The sequence below is a fragment of the Nothobranchius furzeri genome, chromosome 7 (assembly GCF_043380555.1).
Source record: "Nothobranchius furzeri strain GRZ-AD chromosome 7, NfurGRZ-RIMD1, whole genome shotgun sequence".
Classification (NCBI taxonomy): domain Eukaryota; kingdom Metazoa; phylum Chordata; class Actinopteri; order Cyprinodontiformes; family Nothobranchiidae; genus Nothobranchius; species Nothobranchius furzeri.
In genome coordinates, this window is record NC_091747.1 from 36,849,927 (window position 1) to 36,869,247 (window position 19,321).

General features: G+C 41.7%; 1 protein-coding gene across 3 annotated transcripts in view; it reads left to right on the forward strand.

Annotated features, from left to right (window-relative positions):
* Nucleotides 1-19,321, forward strand: part of arhgap29a (Rho GTPase activating protein 29a) — a 41,027-nt gene that overhangs the window by 9,458 nt on the left and 12,248 nt on the right. For 2 of the 3 annotated variants that reach the window (XM_015954864.3, XM_015954863.3), the window contains exons 3-6: nt 9,748-9,891; nt 12,239-12,335; nt 12,453-12,525; nt 13,768-13,828. In XM_015954864.3, the coding sequence (XP_015810350.1) occupies nt 9,748-9,891; nt 12,239-12,335; nt 12,453-12,525; nt 13,768-13,828 (375 nt within the window). Of the gene's footprint in view, nt 1-9,747; nt 9,892-10,976; nt 11,334-12,238; nt 12,336-12,452; nt 12,526-13,767; nt 13,829-19,321 lie in introns of those variants that run through there. The other variant, XM_015954866.3, reaches the window with a different exon arrangement.

Consider the following 19,321-nt stretch of genomic DNA (forward strand, 5'->3'; position numbering starts at 1 on the left):
TACCGTGGCTGCGGTGTAGGCGCGGTGACCCTTACCAGCCACCGTATCATCTGCTGAAGTTGCCGGCGGCACATGCGCGCTTTGCTGTTTACAACCAAAACTTTCTTGAAGCTAACGCTGAAATAATGGCCAAAGGAGGAGACGGCAGCGCTCAGGAGGACATTTATTATCCCTCAAAGAAGACAAAGTGGGAAGTACGGGCATCTTTTAGATATTTGAAGAATGCCTAGGGAGTTTATAGAAGACGACTATCCTGTTTGCAGCACGTGCAGAAAAAGTGTCTGTGAAAGGCAGCAACGCTTCAAATCTCATGACACATCTGCATGACCATCACCCACAACTCTACAGTCAATGCAAGGCAAGTTAACGTTAGCGTTTTAGCTAAAATGCGTGATCCGAGGATTTGGGTTGAGGGAGAATGCACCGAGTCGTTATATAAAGCAGCCGCATCGCCGCTACCTGCATATAAACCGTGTCACGGACACCCCCATGTTGAAATGACGCTATGCATTACGGGGCTCCCAGGGGCAGATAAGAGTTGGTCTCTCTCCGAGAATAATTATGAATTTAACAATGATTACTGCCTGATGACATTTTCCCACATCTGCAAAGCTCACTGGAAGGACACAAACCGAGGACAATATTTTCCTGATATAGGGTTTATTACTCAAGTAAGGGTAAAAAAGTATCTGATTAGAAGAGTACTTGAGTACTGAGTATCATCTGATCTAATATTTTTAAAATGATGACATCAAACAGACATAAAATAAGAAGTTATGGGCAAATATTGGTATTTTAAAGACTAAAGGGAAAAAATGTAAACAAATAAACAACATAATTACAAAAATAACACATTTTAGGCAACATTTAGACACAAACTGAGGACAATATTTCCTGACATACAGGGTTTATTTAATTGTGTGAAAATGTAGCACGTTTAAAAAAATACCGCGATAATACCGAAAACCGTGGTAATTTTGGTCACAATAACCGTGAGGTTAAATTTTCACACCGTGACAACCCTAATACAGACCATTTTAGATTAGGTTACATTTCCTTTATTCCCATATTATGTAGTTTGTAGCACTCATTATAATGTTGTAGAAAATTTTTGGCCAATCCACGTGATCTGTATCGGTGATCGGTGATCGGTATCGGTGATCGGTGATCGGCATTGGTGATCGGTATCGGTGATCAGCATTCTTTGATATCGGTATCGGTGATCGGCAACAAAAAAACCTGATCGGTGCATCCCTAGTTTTTTTTGTCTCAATGAGTGAAGCAGTGTGTGGCATGCTTTCTTTTCTATTATAAGTCTGAGTGTGCTTGTTTTTTAAACAATGATAGTCTGTAGCTCCACTTTTTGATGCAGAAGCAAACATAGTGTTTAGTTTGACAGGTATTCTGTTTAAGGGCACAAAAACACACTGGCAGCTATTAAAGTGAGCTTCTGAAGCTCAGAGGCCATTTTTATGCCAGTAGGGCTAGGATCACACACTTTTGCACAACTTTGTGAATATATCTAGGCCTTTCAGTCAAATGCCAGTTTGGCCTCCAACTGGAAGTTGAGGGGGTGGGGGGTTGGAGTTTCTTTTAAAGAAAGCTGGAATGCCAGCTTTCAGAGCTGTGCATCAACAGTGGGTGGTAGCGGTGTGTGAGTGTGTGTGTGTGTGTGTGTGTGTGGGGGGGGGGGGGGGGTAGATCTAGGCAGTAAGGTTGCCTGTCTTTCTTCACATGGACAGGCAGCTTCAGAGGAAAATGAAAGAGAGGGACTGGAATTCTTTACTTCACACTGGGTATGTCTTTTATATGCTAAGGACCAAAGAAGGATTAGAAAAAAAGTCTTGATCTTTATGTGATGATAGAATCTGTGGTTTTAAATGGGTCTAACCTTACAGCTGGTATTTTACTTGTCACTGATCCAGAATTTTCATTTGCATTTCCTAAATGAATGTTAACAAGCCTGACGAAGGCAGTTGCTTCCAGCGTGGTAACAAAAAGCACCCCCCTCCCATTGAGGTGGAAGGTGCTGTGTAGTGGTCTTTGTGCACGCAGTCATGGGGAAAATGGCTTCAAAGGTTCAGAAATGGGAATGTTTCAGTTTGATGACAGAGGTCTAGAAAGGCAGAGATCCCCTGCCTTTTAGCAGCTGCTTGTAATCTGCTAATCCACGGCGAGAGCGGCCAGTGGTCTGTCGACAGAGGTGGGATAGGACCACTGACCACAGGAAGAGCCGTGTCATCTCATGCACCGACCACTCATTGTAGTGACGTTGCGGGTCTCTAAAGATTATTTGGACATTTTTCTCATTATCGCCTAGCAGTGCCGTTGGTGGCATAAATTCAGACTGAATGGAATGTATGGGATGCCATACAGATGTGTGTATGTAATTTTACCGCAACCCACTTGTAGAAGAATCAAATTGAATTGAATTGAACCAAGATTTTGAGCCGTACAAGTGTTCATTAGAACTGTATTTTATTAAAGAGACACTCAAGTCCTTTGAAAACCTCTTGAAGCCCAAATCTCTTTTTGATGATGGTGAATGCCTTTTTTTTTACTGTGGCTACTATTTGTTGTTTAGTGGATGAGTAGAAGGAATGTCCAGCTGTGGACTGATTCAACGGGACAAATAAAGAGTGATGTGAAGGAGGAAAGAAAATGTAATCATGGAATCCCGAGAAATGCAGAATTGGTAGAAACAGCAGCATGAAAAAAGGTAGTGAAGAAGAACCATCACAAGGTCACACAAAGGTCACAGGAAGCCAGCTGCTGATCTAAGGCTCAGAGGTGAGAGTTCCAGAGTCTGGGAGGCACAGAGTAAGTTTACAAAACCTTTAATAAGGTTAATGTTTACATTAGCGAGCTGAGCAGCTAGTAGCTTTTCCAGTTACCTGTCGTCTGTCCAGAAAATAAAATTCAAATGTAAAATCTAACTTTTGAAAAATAAATATGTTAAATCCCATCTGTTGTGACAACAGAAAGTAAAAAAAACAAAAAACAAAAACAAACATACCCTAATTATCTAGCAAGGTGTACCCAAGAAAGTAGCGAGTGTCAAGTGAATGTACTTTATCCTTATAATATAAATTTGAGTAGGCATAGTTTAAGTGAAGCATATTTAACCATCTCTAATCTCACAGATTATCATTTTTATTAATGGATCTTTGATTTTTGGCTCATGAAAACATCAACGCTGTTTAGACTTGCTTAGCTAACACTTCTTCAACAGCGTTTTGGTGAAAAGATGTCTTACTTGGCGTCATTTGACATTTTTGGACATCAGCATCCTTGGACCGTCTGCGCCAGTGGAGCAGCATGGTGTTTTGCTACTGCAGAGTCATTTCACTGGTGAATGTTTTCATTTTGGGTCCCTCCCTCAATCCCTTTGGTCCTGCAGCTCCCGTCCCAGCTCTCAAACAAGAGGCTGGAATGTCGTGTTTCCATGATGTTAATGAAGTAAAAAACCTGGCAATGTGTTGCTGGCAGCCTCCGGGCTGCTCCTGATCAGTGGCCTTCTTCTCATCAGGATCAGAGTCTGATCCCCATGTAGCCTTCATTCACCGGGGCTTATTATGCCAAAGAATGTCTCTACTCACTCCTCTTATAACCCCCACCGAAGCGGGGATGTGGGGTGCAGGGGTAAATTTGGGACAAATCTCATGAGAGTCCAAGCCCAAATTGCACACAGCCTCTATCCTCTCTTCTCTGATTCCCATACTCTCCAAACTCCTTCCATTAGTATTCCTTAGACTCTTTTCACTACTCTGTCAAACACTCACACACACATACAGATACACACAAAGAAAATACATACCCTCTTGAGTAGAGCTGGTGTGATATATTGTTCTATAAATGCTTCGTGAAGTTCAGAAAGCCACGATCCTTCTGTTTGTTATTGACCCCTGATGCAGTAGAGAGATTTGGAAATTCCAGAAAGTTTTCACTCCAAACATTCCTTCTTGTGAAAACACTCGTTTTTTGGAAAGAAGTTCCAACTTTGCAAATTAAAATGTTACTGAAAATAAAAAAACATGCTACCAACTTGTTTTTTCAAGAGGTCAAACCTGGCGAGAAAGAGTCTTCCTCTGTGTTTGAGGGGTTAAAATAATCAGTCTCTGTCCTATGTCCTGCTGTGCTGCTGAATGCAACCACACGTCTTGCTAATTAGCTTTCTTTTAGGACTTTTAAATGGACCAACCACCCACCATTGAGAACTTCTTCCTTCATGGTTTGGTCTGTCTTGATTAAAATGCCCTCTCTAAATAACGGTTTTAAGCAGGTTGGAGTGTAGGTTTATGTGAAGGCTGGAATATACCAACAGCAAGGGTGAGAATTGGCAGAAACAAAAATAAATTCAGTCATTTAATGTTTTGGTTTTAATAACATACAAAGATGGTTCCCAAACATCTCCAAACTTCCATTGGAGGTGGAATCCAGCAACAGGAACATTCCGCCCTCTCCAGATGGATCTTGGATTTATTTATTTTTTTGTCTCTTTTAAAGTGACACAACAATCTAGCCCTCCAAAGATGAGAATAATCTGCATGTAAGTGCATAGCTTGTGCAGAATTACATAGACTCAGTTGGATGTCTGGTTTTGCCAGAAGCACACTGGCCTGTTTCCTGCCACATGGGGAGTTGGGCAGTGAAACAAAAGCACAAGATTCTTACGTGATCAAAAACTCACCAGGCTCTCTATACAGGAAAGAACTGCACATGGCAAATGATGAAGATGAATGAGGGTGGTTGCTATGGCGAAAGACGGGACTCTCCAGGTCCTGTAGAGAGTTTTAGAAAAGTTATAATCAGTTGGACATGTTGGCAAGGAGTTGTTCTTGTGGCACTTAACGGTCAAGGAGTCGTACATTTTTTATGAATTCTTCCCGGCAACAAGATGCTGTCGGTCTGGCTAGAAATCTTTTCATCTTTAAAAAGTTTGTCCCAATTTTTATGGTCCTAATTTTAAAAAATTTAACCCGTTAACTGTCACCCGTTTCCTGATCAGAAAAGCCCTACGCTGCCAGCGTTTTCATTGTTTTTTTAAGAGTCATAGAACGTTGCGTTCTATGATGATGTCAACGCCCAAACTACCAAAACAAAGAGTAGACTCACCTCTTACATCAGGAAGAATCCGCGTGTTTCGAGTGTTATCCGTTCTTTCGCTATCCATTGTCAAATTGTGATCGGCAGAAGCTTTTCCGGTTCTCGCCTCAATTTTTTACAGCAGCGGCCCAAAATGATCTCCTACCACATGGATTTTCTGTTTCCTGATCACAAGACGTGTGATGTACGTGGATGAAGATCGGCTTTAGAGCTGAGATGTTAGTTATCACGATGCGGGGGCTCGTTCCGACGCCCACACAGTAAAAAAAAATGCAAATGGCGACTTTAGTCATCAAATGGCAGTGAATGAGTTAAATTAAAACAAAACCCCGACTATGTGAAAAATTCCAATAGATTCCTGGTCAAGTACATATTACAATGTTGGATAATGCTAATCAAGGTAGTACAATCAAGAGGGAGGGCACTATAAATCAGTAGGCGTAATACACACTCACAACAACCAGATCAGTGGCCTAGTGGTAGAGTGTCCGCCCTGAGACTGGGAGATCAGGGTTCGATTCCTGGTCTGGTCATACCAAAGACTTTGAAAAAATGGGACCCAATGCCTCCCTGCTTGACACTCAGCATTAAGGGGTTGGATTGGGGGGTTAAACCACCAAATGGTTCCCAATTGCTATATTTGAAAATTTCAGTTTTTCTTTTGTTTTCTACTCTATCAGCCCATTATTAATATCGATTGATCTTGGGTGTGTCTGTGTTGGTTTTCTGTCTCTTAATTACCCAGCTTTCACATACCATACACATAGTTTACATATTACTCTTCAGCTACTTCTCCTCTCTCTCAAAATGTCAAAATACGACAGGTCTAAGGTAGGGCTGGGCAATAAATCAAAAATTTATCGTTATTGAATTTCTGACATTTATTGTGATAATTTTCCCATGTCAATAAATTTGATAAAAAAAATCAAAAGATCCGTGTACGTTGGCAACATTCATGTCCCTTTAAGAAGTTGTACCACCTTGAGTTACATAAAAATGTGACTCAACGTAATACACGTGACAGCCCCAATCAAGTGGACAACTTTTGTTTCCGCGCATACCTGTAGTTATCGTCCATTTATCGTTATCGAGGTGAAATCCTCAATATGTTAATGTTTATGTTTATGTATTTAGCAGATGCTTTTGTCCAAAGCGACTTACAAGTGATAATCGGCATGTTGCCCTTGAGGCTAACAACAACAATAACAACAACAACTTGACATCAATCATGGAGAGGAGGGAACAAGGAGTGGACAGTAGAGAGGGGGGACGGGTGCAGGGAGGTGCTAGTTTAGAAGATACTCTCTGAAGAGCAGGGTCTTCAGGAGTTTCTTAAAAAATTGAAAAGGAAGCCGCAGTTCTGGTAGTGCTTGGTAGGTCATTCCACATTTGTGGAACGATGCATGAGAAGAGTCTGGATTGTCCTGAGCATGGTGTAGGCACTGCTAGCCTGTGATGACCGGAGCGGCCGGGCCGAGACGTAAGCCTTTGCAAGAGGATTCAGGTAGATGGGAGCCGTACCATCTCAGACTTTGTATGCTAGTGTTAGCAATTATATATCATGATAATGATTTTAGGCCATGTCGCCCAGCCCTAGTCTAAGGTAAAGTTTTTGAGAAATAACCCTAACAAAAGACTAAAACAAAAACAAGAACCTTCACCCAAGGCTTTGTTTTCTGAAGATCTTTATAAATGTTTTATCACTGTAACTGCAATACTCCGAACAAGTAAGAATACGTTACTAACTAATACACACATCTTGGTATTACGAGATTCAGTTGCTTTTCCTATTCCGATTGAAGTAGTTTTCATTTTGCAATACAATGTTTAAATTGTAAGCATGTATGATAGGATATATGTGATGTTATTAACCTAAAGTGTTTTATTTTTCTTTTTATGAGGGGCCACACAACCTATATCTATATCGGTATCAGAGTGAGTCAGTATCAGAAAATCAGAATATTGGTATAAAGGCCAATATTGTCCATTTCTAGTGTGAATAGATAAAAATGTAGAGTTTTATTTTTTTACATCTTTGCACCAATAAAGTCCAATCTGTTTCATTTAGTCTCCAAGCAGGTTTATTTCCTTGGGCCTCTCATTTAAAATAAACCAGAAATGTAGAAATTGTACATTGTTGAAAATAGAAAGTATAAAGTCAGTAGAACGCTTTTTAAATTAAAGTGAAAATTTCCATTTATAAACAGCTGAAAATAAATTTGTTTTCATTTCCACCATGATATTCTTTATCATTGTAATTCTACCATATTTACTGCTCACAGAGAACACCTATGTTTATTCCCCATTGAGTTGTGCTCATATGTTACCTGTCTTTCAGTAAGAGTAAACTCCCCTGCCTGCATTGTCCAAACACCCCGATAGGCCCACCACCACTGGCAGCAAGCTTTGTTCCACTCTAAAAAAAGAGGACTAGCAAATAAAAGACAAAACAGGAGATGGCTAAAGTCATTCTGATCCCTCTTTCCACAAAAGCTAATCCAGGGGTGATCGTCAGCACAAACTCGGGCTTTTACTGCCTTCACCCAATCTGTTTTTGTGTTTTGCAATAAGGTTTAACCCAAAAATAATAATGCAACGACAGTAATAGTTGAGAATTACCTACAGTTTCCTCATATCTCTCATGACTGAACTTACTGTTGTTTCAGCATCTTTGCCACCTCTGTCTAAGCAGAGAGCAGACATCCCAGGCAATGAGGGTACGTCATACTGGCCAAAGATATATTTAAATATATATTAGAATTGAATCAAAAAAATAGCAGACAGTCCTTTGTGGTATCGATGTTGTGCACATTTGATATTCAGTTGGCTTCATCAGAACGTGATCTCCAGCTCCTCCACATCGAGAGAAGCCAGTTGAGGTGGCACATTTCCCCAAAGTAGCACATATTGACGAGTAGCACGGATAGTCAGAACACCAGCAAATCAGCGTAATATTACCGCAATGGTGTGTCGTATTAACACGCCATGCCGGCATGGTGTTGCGCAAATTTTGCAACATTCGTTCCATCTCACTTGGTAAAATTGCAATAATTGTCTGTCTCAAAAATGGCGATTGCACCTTGGCGCAACAGGAGGTGTCATGATGACATGGGGAGTTACTGCCGAGCTCTGGCTGACAACTATATTGAAAATGAAATTAAACACGGCCTGTAAGTTTTGCTTTTTGAACAAAATCGACTGAGATGGCAAACTGCAGTGCTCCATGAGCTTCTCTCCGTTGGAGCTAAAGCTCGGATCACCAGAGACTGCACAGGGACTGTACGTTGTTGTTAAAAATGCAAGTAATGTCCAAGATAAATGGAAGTCCATGGCAGCATAGAGACCACCTATACACCCTTTATGCCACCATCACCTAATCTTTTCTAAAAAGGGCACAATTGCACCACATTACCAGCACAATCTGTCTACTTATAAATTACATAAGTTCTCCCTGATGCCGCTACAGCGCTGCGGCGAATTGACAGCATTGTTTTGTAAGAACGGCTAATGTTTCACGGCTGGACAGGGAACGCCTTAGGATTCCCCCGGAGTAGCTGGCCCAAGTGGCTGGGGAGAGGGAAGTCTGGGCTTCCCTGCGCAGGCTACTGCCCCCGCGATCCGACCCCAGATAAGCGGCCGAAAATGGATGAATGGATGGATATTGTGCACATTGATATTGACATCTCCATGTTAAATGATCGATATACCGTGCAGTCCTAATTAAAAACATTACATAAACACAATCTGCTCAGCAGCATGCATTTACTGTTGAAGGTTAAGTACCAGAATATAACTTGGACAAAATGTGTGTGTTAATGGAGAAATGAGAGCAGAGAGCTTTCTGTTTCAACGTTTCACTCGTCATCCCTACGCAAGCTAAGGAAGCACCCAGATGTATGTTTCCAAAGGGTAATAAAATTTCAGTTCCTTACTGATTTACATTTTCTCTGCAGTGAACTCACTCCTCAAGCATGCCATGAGCATAATTTCAAGGTTACTTGATAACAAAGTGCATTTTGTCCCTCAGGAAATCCTGCTGACTCACAGTTTGTACAGTCACATCAAGTGCACCAACCTGAATACCTGAGATATTGTGTTCCCTTAGGTTTCCTGACTTAATAGTCCCTAATTGGAGAGGGGCAACAAAAGGTCCTTTCTAATTTACTCGTAAAGCTGTCAGGTTACTGTGTGATCCCAACACCAGGGTTTTGTTGCCTGGAAAAGACTTAATTGTAAACTAGGAACTATGGTGTTTTCTGTAAATGATTGTCTGACACGAACATCATGGCAACACTTTAAGGCAACAAGACTGGAATTTCATTCAACACCAAAGTTTGAAGCCTCAGAAGTGCTGTCGTGATTGCCTCACTTTTCCAAAGAAATGAATAACAGCACTGAAATGTTCTTTTGTTGGTCAAACATTGCCCGGTGGAAACTTAGTAGCTGTTTTCATCCATGTTGTCATGTAAACTGAACACATGGGGGTAACACAGTTCCTAAGAATCTCATTAATGTTATAGTTAATGTTGACACGTTCCAACAGTGCCGTATTACACAATCTTGACTACATTTTAAATGTTGATAGTTTCGTAACCCCCAGCCATCACCTGGCATAATTACACAATGTTTCTTCATGTCCAGAACACCAGGACTGTCTCCACCAGGTGGTTCACGAGCGACTCGGCGAGCTGCTACGAGTCCTGAAGGCTATCATCAAGAAACATCAGAGCCTCAACTCAGTGGACATCCTAAGTACAGCTGGAACCGTCATTGCCACGGTCAAAGGTGAGCTCTTAAACACACCAGCTACTCCTCCGCTCTTTGCGTCTGTTTTCTGTCTCTGCCTATCTAATCCTCCCTTTTCTCTTGTCCTAGCTGAACATATTTCGGTGTTCTCCCACACTGTCATATGTTTTGAAAGCAGTTAAAATCCTGTCTAGAAAATCTTAGTAATGATTTGTTTTAGGTCTTTAGGGATGTTTCTGCATTTTGGGCATGCACGGCCATAAACAATCATTAGGTTGTTTAAAAGTCTGTTTTTTTTTCCTTACTCTGGAATGTAGCCGTTGATGTAGACAACAAAAATGATCAGAGAACCATGTTTTTAATTGTTAAACATCCTAATTTTGACAGATTGCTTTATAGATGGTCTATTTAAGCATTATAAATTAAAATAAAATTAGAAAATGAATATAAACTCTTTACTTTCAGGCCGTCTTTCTATAGCGAAACATTTTCTTATATTTAATGACAACAACTGCAGAAAGCTGTGTGTTCATAGTAAATACTAATCTCTGTTTGAAGAACAAACCTTTCTGAATTGGCTTTTTTGCCACTAGGTGGCCAGAACTGCCCCTCCTCCACACACACACACACACACACACACACACACACACACACACACACACACACACACACACACACACACACACACACACACTCATTCACAATGTGTCACTATTTTGCTTTTGCACCACTGTACCCAGAGTTATTGTGTCACAAACATTTTAATCGCTTCACTTGTTATGCCATTTATTTGATGATGAGCAGACGGTACAAGCCCTGGAACACTACATAGTGATGTTCTCAGGTCTGAGCCAACATTAGCTCAGTTAGTGTAGCATTCAGCCTTCCTCTGATGCGTTTGCTACTTCTCTGTCTGGAGCTAGAGCACCTCTAGCTGACCGGTGCTGGACAGGACTTTGCTGCTGATGAATGTTTCGAGAGCGTTGAGCTCTTCCAGTGAAACAATGCCATTTTTCCTCGATGATGTAACTTCCACATCTGGACCTTTGGTTGGGAGCCTGAGCGAGTAGTGGCATTGTATTCCAGCAAGCCTCAGGATGTCCTGTTGGGGAGGGGGGGGGGGGTTAGTCAAGAGTTGGACAGCACAGGAGGAGATGGAACAGAACACGAGTTGGTTGGTAGCGTCAGTAGCTACTGTGGACTTATGAAGACGGATACTGTTGACATGAAAACCTGCTAAAGTCCCAGATTTTTGGGTTCAACCAGCATTCTTTGTGCCCACTGAAAACAAATTGTGTCTTTTTTGTTTTTCTTTCTGCTGAAAAGACAAAGGTAGTTTGGGACTCCTAATGGACATGGGACATTGTATGATTTACTTTAACGGTGCCAGGACAGCTTAACCAAATTTCACAAGTCATCACAAGTAGACCTACTTGGTGTAATCAACGAGAATTGATACTGTCAGAGGTGGGCGATATCAGGTGGGTGATTTGCAGTTTTGTGTCACTGTTTTGAATGTGGGTTTCCTCAGAGAAACTGATGTCAGTGTTTAAGTACCCTTGTGTTTGAAAGTGTTTGTTGGTAGGGGAGTGCTGCTTCACTTTAACCAGGTTGCGAAACGTATTATTTTTGAAGTTCTGACTGAAATTATTAATACGTTTTTATATTTTTCACTAGTTTTCTGCAAAGATTTGACAAGACATCAAGGGCAAACTAGATTTTTGTTTTTGTCCAGTGTGAGATGAATCAAAAATTCAAATAAAACCCAGATACAAAGGGGCCTGGTAACTAGAGCGTCTCATCACTGAGAGCTGGAACTCTGGAAATCGTCATTGTTCTAAAGGAAAGGAAAGACGGAGGAATTCATGGAGGCAGCAGAGTGCTTAGGGACAGCACTGATTTATTTCTACTGGTTTGTTCTCATTTTTGAACATCTCTAGTTTGTTTTCTCTCGCCCAAGTCAGCACAGGAAGTTTACTGCGTGGACTGATTACAGCCGTATTTTCACCGGTGCGTTTCTTTCCCTATTCTGTCTTCAGTCATCATCGTGTTTAGACTTGCAGCAGGAAACTACTGCCTGGCCCGATTACAGCCAAACATACACACTCTGGGTCTTTGCTTATCTCCACAGATTTAGCAGAGTTGGTTTTGGATGCCTGTGAGGGGCTTTTTGATTTGAAAATCTCTGCTCACACAAACAAACGTCTAGCTCTTTGGGGTTTGGAGGAGTACGGCATGACTCATTAGAAAATCTCTCTGACTCCCCGCCTGACATCATGAACAGGACGATGAATCATGTTATGGTGCTAATGCCTTAAACAAAGGGAAACAGAGCAGAGTTTTCTACCAAATCTCGGCTCAGTCTTCTTTCTTCACAATTTGGCAGGAGTGAACTTCAACGAGGTGAACGAAGAGAACAAACAGAAGCTTTTTGGTGAGATCTTCACAGCTATCGACAAATTGGCGTTCACCTTTGGCAATGTGTAAGTGTGACATCGTCGTTGATGCGTCTTAATGGTGTATATTCGAATCTTACACAGTTCTGCATTAACCTTTGCTCAATTTGATTTTTACTTTTATATTCTGGTTTTTCTCCTCAGAGTTTCTGATTTCCTTATGGGAGATGTAGAAAATGGATCAGTGTTGGGGTTGTCCCTAACTAAGAAAAGCAAGGTATGAAAAGTGTCCTTTCATCACCCCCCTTTTAGCTCATTCCTAATTTTATGTTTATGATTTTGAAATGGCAACATTTGTCGAAAAGAAACAGGCAGAAAGGCTTAAGAGCTGTAAAAGAAGCATTGTTTTTATTTGTCAGGGCCAAAAGGCTGGCTTTAACGTTTTTGCCTTTGTCTGTTTGTCAGTGACATAATCTCATGAGCCACTGTGTGGATTTCAATGAAACTTCCTGAAAATATGGTACATCTATAACTGATTATATTTTAATGGGAAAATAGTTGAAATAAAGGCGGAGGATGTTTCTGAATTTCAGGGACGAACCGCCCTCTCCTTGTTTTGAGAACGCCTCGTGCACGCTATGTTTACAAGTAGCTGCTGGCCGTGCAGTAAACTTCTTCTAGCAGTAATCTGAAACGAATTTCCTCAAAACGCATGCCGAACTTTATCTTACCTGTCCAGCAGAAAACTGGCAACAGAGGCGTCTGTGGGAAGCCCTACCTTCGCTTTGTGCAGGAAATGAAAACTACCCAGCAACGAGCACTTACAACGACGGCGTTGCGTGAATGGTTCACCAGAATGATTGACAGTTATGCGGACCAATGGTTCCGATGATACACCTAGAAGAAAAAGGTCCTCCGCTATATCTTTAAATGATTCGCAACACATACTGAGTGCTAACAAATTGCTTGAGTTGCTGCAATATTTTGAGATAGTGCAAAATATAATTTTCTAGATTTTACCAAAAGTTAGTTAGTACGTCTTTTGGGCAGATCTTTGCATCAAAGGAGGCGAGCAAAAAACATTGCTTGAAGGATTTTACTGTTTGGAAAGCATTCATGGGTGCAAAATTCACCTGGTCTGACCTCCCACAGCTGTATTAGACACGAAAACAAGTCTGATGGTCCACGTGGTTCCTTATTTTTGTGCACACGTTATTTTATTCTTGACCCCGATAGCAGCAGGATGTGACCCACCGGCCCCTGAATTGTCAAGCCTGACACGTGAAGGATTACCCAGCAGAGTTCAGAGGTGAAGCAAACCTTTGCAGGTTGTTGATGCATGGGCTTCAAACAGCCTCTTTAAATGATAAATGTTGTTTTTCTACAGCGTAACTGATCTGAGGAGGAAGTGGTGGTTCTGATAAGGATTGTTTTAATCATGTTAGCAGAGCATTCTGTGGATCAAGTAGGAAATTAACCCCTTGTTGGTGTGTCTTTTGTTTCTGTTTGACTCTTTCAGTCTTTTGAGAACCTCTGTGTGGAATCTGGAGGATCTGGTCCTGAGAAAGATGATCCACCAGGTAAGACAGATTGAACACACAGCCACTGTACTCACTGCCTCGCTGTGTCAGGATGAAAACTAATCCCCACAAATTGGATAGAGAAGTAAAAGGTCTTGTACATAATGTGTGGCTAAATTAACTTTATCCTTAAATTTGATCTGTAATGACAGACTCTTTCCATAAAAACTAGATCAGTCATAAACCCTAACCATTTCTGGCCTGTTATTAACTTAGGCAGACATGGTATAACAGCTCTAATCTAAAAAAAAATAAAATAAAATCAAATTATGTAAATAAAGGCTTACATCATCATCATTTTCACATAACAGTTTTTAACAGAATTCTAGAGTTTTTTTTTTTACCATAAACATCTGCCTCTGGTGCAGCTGGACACTTGCTGCATGAGAATTAGAATGTTTCTGCAAAATTATTTGAAATAAATATCTGTAAAGGTTAAAAAAATATCATTCACATGAACAACTTGACATTTTAGAGATAGGAGTTGTTTAAAGACCCCGGTGTTACTTCAGTATGTATTACAGTAGGTACAGAAAGTATTCAGACCCCTGTCAATTTTTCACTCTTTGTTAATTTGCAGCCATTTGTTAAAATCAATTAAATGATTTTTTTCATCTTTAATGTACACAGAGCACCCCATGTTGACATGTAAACACAGCATTTTATACATGTATGCAGATTTATTAAACGAGACAAACTGAAACATCACATGGTCCTAAGTATCTAATCCCTTTGCTCAGTATTTAGTAGAAGCACCTTTTGAGCTAATACAGCCACGAGTCTTCTTGGTAAAGATGCAACAAGTTTCTTACATCTAGATTTGGGGATCATCTGTCATTCCTCCTTACAGATCCTCTCCAGTTCTGTCAGGTTGGATGGTGAACAGGAGTAACGCCATTTAAAATAACGGCGTTACTAACGGCGTTCTTTTTTTAGGCTACGGAATAATCTAATTAATTACTTTTCCCACTGTTGCAACGCCGTTACCGTTACTGGGGATGGAAGGTTGTGCGTTACTATGTGCTTGTCGAACGTTGAGCAACAGGCTTTCTGAACGCCACACTTCAGCTGCAGCCAGGGAGAGAGAGGTGTCGGTAACGCACTTACAAACACGATGATGATTGGCCGGGTGGGCGGAGACCCTCACGGTCTCAGTCACTGCATACTGTAGACACAACAAAGCAGTGATGGGAATAACACCGTTTAAAATAACCGTGTTACTAAAAAAACATATTTCTTTCAGTAATAAGCAAACTAATTAATTACCGTCTTCTTTTATCAAAATGTCGTTTCTGTTACTGATAAGAACATGCGTGCGTTAAGCTGCGCGGTGTGTTGAAGCTGTCTTCAGCTGATCAGGAGCTAAAGAGGCGGGTGTTTTCATACAAGCGCATCACGGACAAGGAAGACGTGACGAATATTCTACGGCTGCAGCAGCGAATCTGCAGCCGTGACCTTCTTAGCGTGACAGCGGGACGTCCTGAAGGTCCGCTCACCTGTTCACCGCTCAGACGTCCTGATCTTCTACCTTCCTAGATCACCCAGCTGTAACCTGTTTCTGATCATGTCTTTAGCCCCGCTGTAACACTGATGCATCAGTCTCAGACGTCATGGAGCTCAGGTGTTATCAGAACTACCTGTGTGTGTAGCTTCAGCTCTTCTGTGGTTGGGTCTGACCCACGTTTGTACATTTAAGTCCTCCATCAGGCTTGTGCCTCTTCTAGCGTCATTTTAAAGGATTTTATTTATTTATTTAACTGTTACTAGATTACCAGCAACAGAAATGCTGCTAATAACACACAATCATGTGAAGCTGGAAAAATTAAAATGCTGTGCAAAATTACATTTATTTCTGCAATTTAACTAGACTGAGAGACAATTTAAAGGCTTGGGAACCTTTACAGGTGTTTCTATTTGCAATTTAAAATTTTAGCTGATTGGGGTCTTGTTAAACATCACACAGTGACCTTTTAATAGTCTAGATTAGTGTAATGTTCCTGTTAGTAGTTCCTCCTGTTAAGTGCTTATTTATTTAAATTATTCAGGTTCATAAAAACATTTTGACATACCGGTACACTTTATTATGTTCCAGTCATTAGTCATTTATATTTCACTATTGTAGTAATTCATGGTAAATTAAGTAAGTTCAATTAAGAGGGGAACCAATTTTTCTTGCATTCTTTAATGGAAAAAGTAACTAAGTAGTTATTTTTCTTAGTAATTAGTTACTTTTATAATCTTGTAACTCAGTAACTGAGTTACTTTTTTTACAAAGTAATTAGTAACTATAACTAATTACTTTTTTAAAGTAATTTTCCTAACACTGGTGAACGGTGGTGGACAGCCATTTTTAGGTCTCTCCCATCGGCATGAATATACTGGACATCTCCTTTCCATAGGCTCCAATATCACGTTTTTGAGGCCAAATGGGAGGTGGCCACCACCGCCATTTTGACCGTGTCACAGGTTCCGTCAAACCCAGACAATTCCACAAAAGGGAAGAGAGGAGGAGCTGAGGGTGGGGCTGTAAGGCTGGGATCAACTGACGACACCCGGTCGAACTAGCTACAAGCTAACCCTGGCTAACCCAAAGCTAACGTGGAGGTGGGAGCTAAGCTAAAGAAGGTAGCAACCTAGCTACAACCGGAGTTAACTGTGCACAACACCAGAGCTTCTGCGTCAGATACGCCGGGCTGACCGCTGGGTAAAACCGGGTGGAACACAGAGGTCTCCAGACCTCCACAAGCCAGCAGCCGCACAGCAGATAAGCGCCGCTGCAATCTGAGATGAGCAGAGCTGCCGCTGGGGAGAACCGGGTGGAAAGGTTTCCATCCCAGAGCTCCACAAGCCGGCAGCCCGCACATCAAACAGAAGCCGCGATCAGACAGAGATGCGCCGGGCTGTGGGGAGGGGAGAACCGGGTGGAACACAGAGGTCTCCCGAGAGCTCCACAAGCCGACAGTCGGAACCCAGCTCCACCAACATGTTATATTTCAACCCATTTTCTAAAGTGCAGCATTATGTTAAATGCACTGGGTTTTACCCTATTACATTTAAATTTCATGGTTAAACAGTACATGTTAAAATCTAAGCTCAGCTCGGCAGTGACCTAAAATACATAAATATAATTTTACTTACCGAAAAAAATGAAGTGGAGACTCCTTGGACGCTCTATTAGTGCAATTAATGCCACAGCAAGTAGGCTTGGGCGGTATCCAAATTTGAATACCATCTAACTTCCACTTGATTTTACCCCGGTATACGGTATTACCGTGAATACTTAAAAAGTATGACGTAAGCCTCAAGTGGACCTTCACCTTTCTGAATCCGAATACCAAACAATTACTAAAAAAAATAACAACGCAACTCACATACTATTAACATTTATTAACACAAAAAACGCAGCTTATAAACAAGTGCAAAGAGTCAACAGTCCAACAGCAATAAATCAACATAAAAACCCAGGACAGCTGTTGTGCGCAAATCAAGTGAACAACTTATCAACGAGCAGCATGAAACAGTGCAAATAGGCCGTAACAGTCAACAAGAGTTGAATAACCATAAACATTGAAATTATAAAAATTATTGCAACCAAAACAACTGAATTAAAATTATAAAAAGAAAACTCCGTCACACGGCCACACACGTGCGCGCGCACACACACACACACACACACACACACACACACACACACACAGGAGTGTGAACATTACGGCATGTTGCAGCAAATCTAGTTAAGATTTTTCGCCAGAAAAACCAGCATGTTTACTTTTTCTGGGTTCAAGTTTGCACGTTGTGGACCAACAACTTTACCTGCGGTGCTGAAAACCCGCTCCGATGGTGAGCTGGTGGCACAAATACATTGATACCTCCGGGCCAGTCGTGACATCTGGGGAAAACGGCTGCCAGCATATTTCCACCAGAGAAGAGGGTCTTCGTCCCCTTGAATAACAGGTTCCAAACAGTACGCTGTTATTTCAGCTCCAGCTCGTTGCTCTGCGCCGACGGGACCCTCCGGCGCAGCGTCAGCGGCTCGTTTTTGCAGGAGAGCCCCCAGAGACATCTTTTTGCGTGGGGGTTCAGGTTGTGCTCGTTCCTCTATGGTTCGGATGACCACTGCTTCTGGTGCTGTTTGCCCCTCTAAGCTCACGATCTCAGCCTGTAATTCAGCTTTGATTTCAGCCAGTGCGTTGTCATCAAGCTCATATCTGCCACGGTAACGAGGATCGAGGAAAGTGCATTTTCGCATTAATTTGCGCACTGAATCAGATTCATACTTGGCCTCCAGCTTTTTTAGAATTGTGGTTTTTATTGACTTTGTAAGCTGGAGGTCGTTTTCTGACACAGCCAACACGCTCTCCCTGCAGAGCTGGAGTATGGGGAGGATAGAGGAACTGGTCAGTCGCACAGCTGTTTTTCATGACGGTATTGGAACTGACACCGTCGCTATTTTGTAATACCGCGTGTATACGGTAATACCGTAATACCGCCCAAGCCTAACAGCAAGTCATTTTGTCCAACAATTGCACAAATAATATCCAAAAAAGAATACACAAACACGGAGACTCAAAATCCCAGAACAGTTTCCAAGCCAGACCGAGGCTACTGAGACCTTTCCACGGAGCTAGCTCTGTGGTCACGTGGGTCGGATGCTCATTAATTATACAGAATTTTAGGCTTTTAATACACTTAAACAGAAGAGTGAGAAAAAAATTCACCCCCCTCAGAGTTGTCATGAGTGTAAACTAGATCATTTAAACCAAAAACATGTTTTGGTACCAGGCTGTAAACATGTTTATTTCTGCTGTGAAATTGGTATTTTTAACATGGGAGTCAATGAGGATTTGCTCGCTTCTGATACCAGCCCCCAGCGGAAGAGGGTGGAACTGCAATTTTTGGTACTTCCGGGTTTGATTCAATTTTGGAGCCGCATTGTGGGGGCTTGGTCTCTCCAGAGATCTACCACAGCACTCCAGAGACTGGGTTTAAGTCAGGGCTCTGGCTGGGCCATTCAAGAACAATCACATCGTTGCTGTGAAGCCACTCCTCTGTTATTTTAGCTGTGTGTTTAGGGTCACTGTCATGTTGGAAGGTAAACCTTCAGCCCAGTCTGAGGTCCTGAGCACTCTGAAGAAGGTTCTGGTCCAGGATATACCTGTACTTGGCCGCATTCATCCTTCCCTCGATTGCAACCAGTCGTCCTGTCCCTGCAGCTGAAAAACACCTTCACAGCATGATGCTGCCACTGCCATGCTTTACTGTGGGGACTGTATTGGACAAGTGATGAGCAGTGCCAGGTTTTCTCCACACATACCGCTTAGAATTATGGCCAAAAAGTTCTATCTTGGTCTCAGACCAGAGAATTGTATTTCTCACCATCTCAGGGTCCTTCAGGGGTCTTTTAGCAAATTCAATGAGGATTTTCACGAGTCTTGCACTGAAGCGAGACTTCCGACGGTCCACTCTACCATTAAGTCCTGGCTGGTGGAGGGC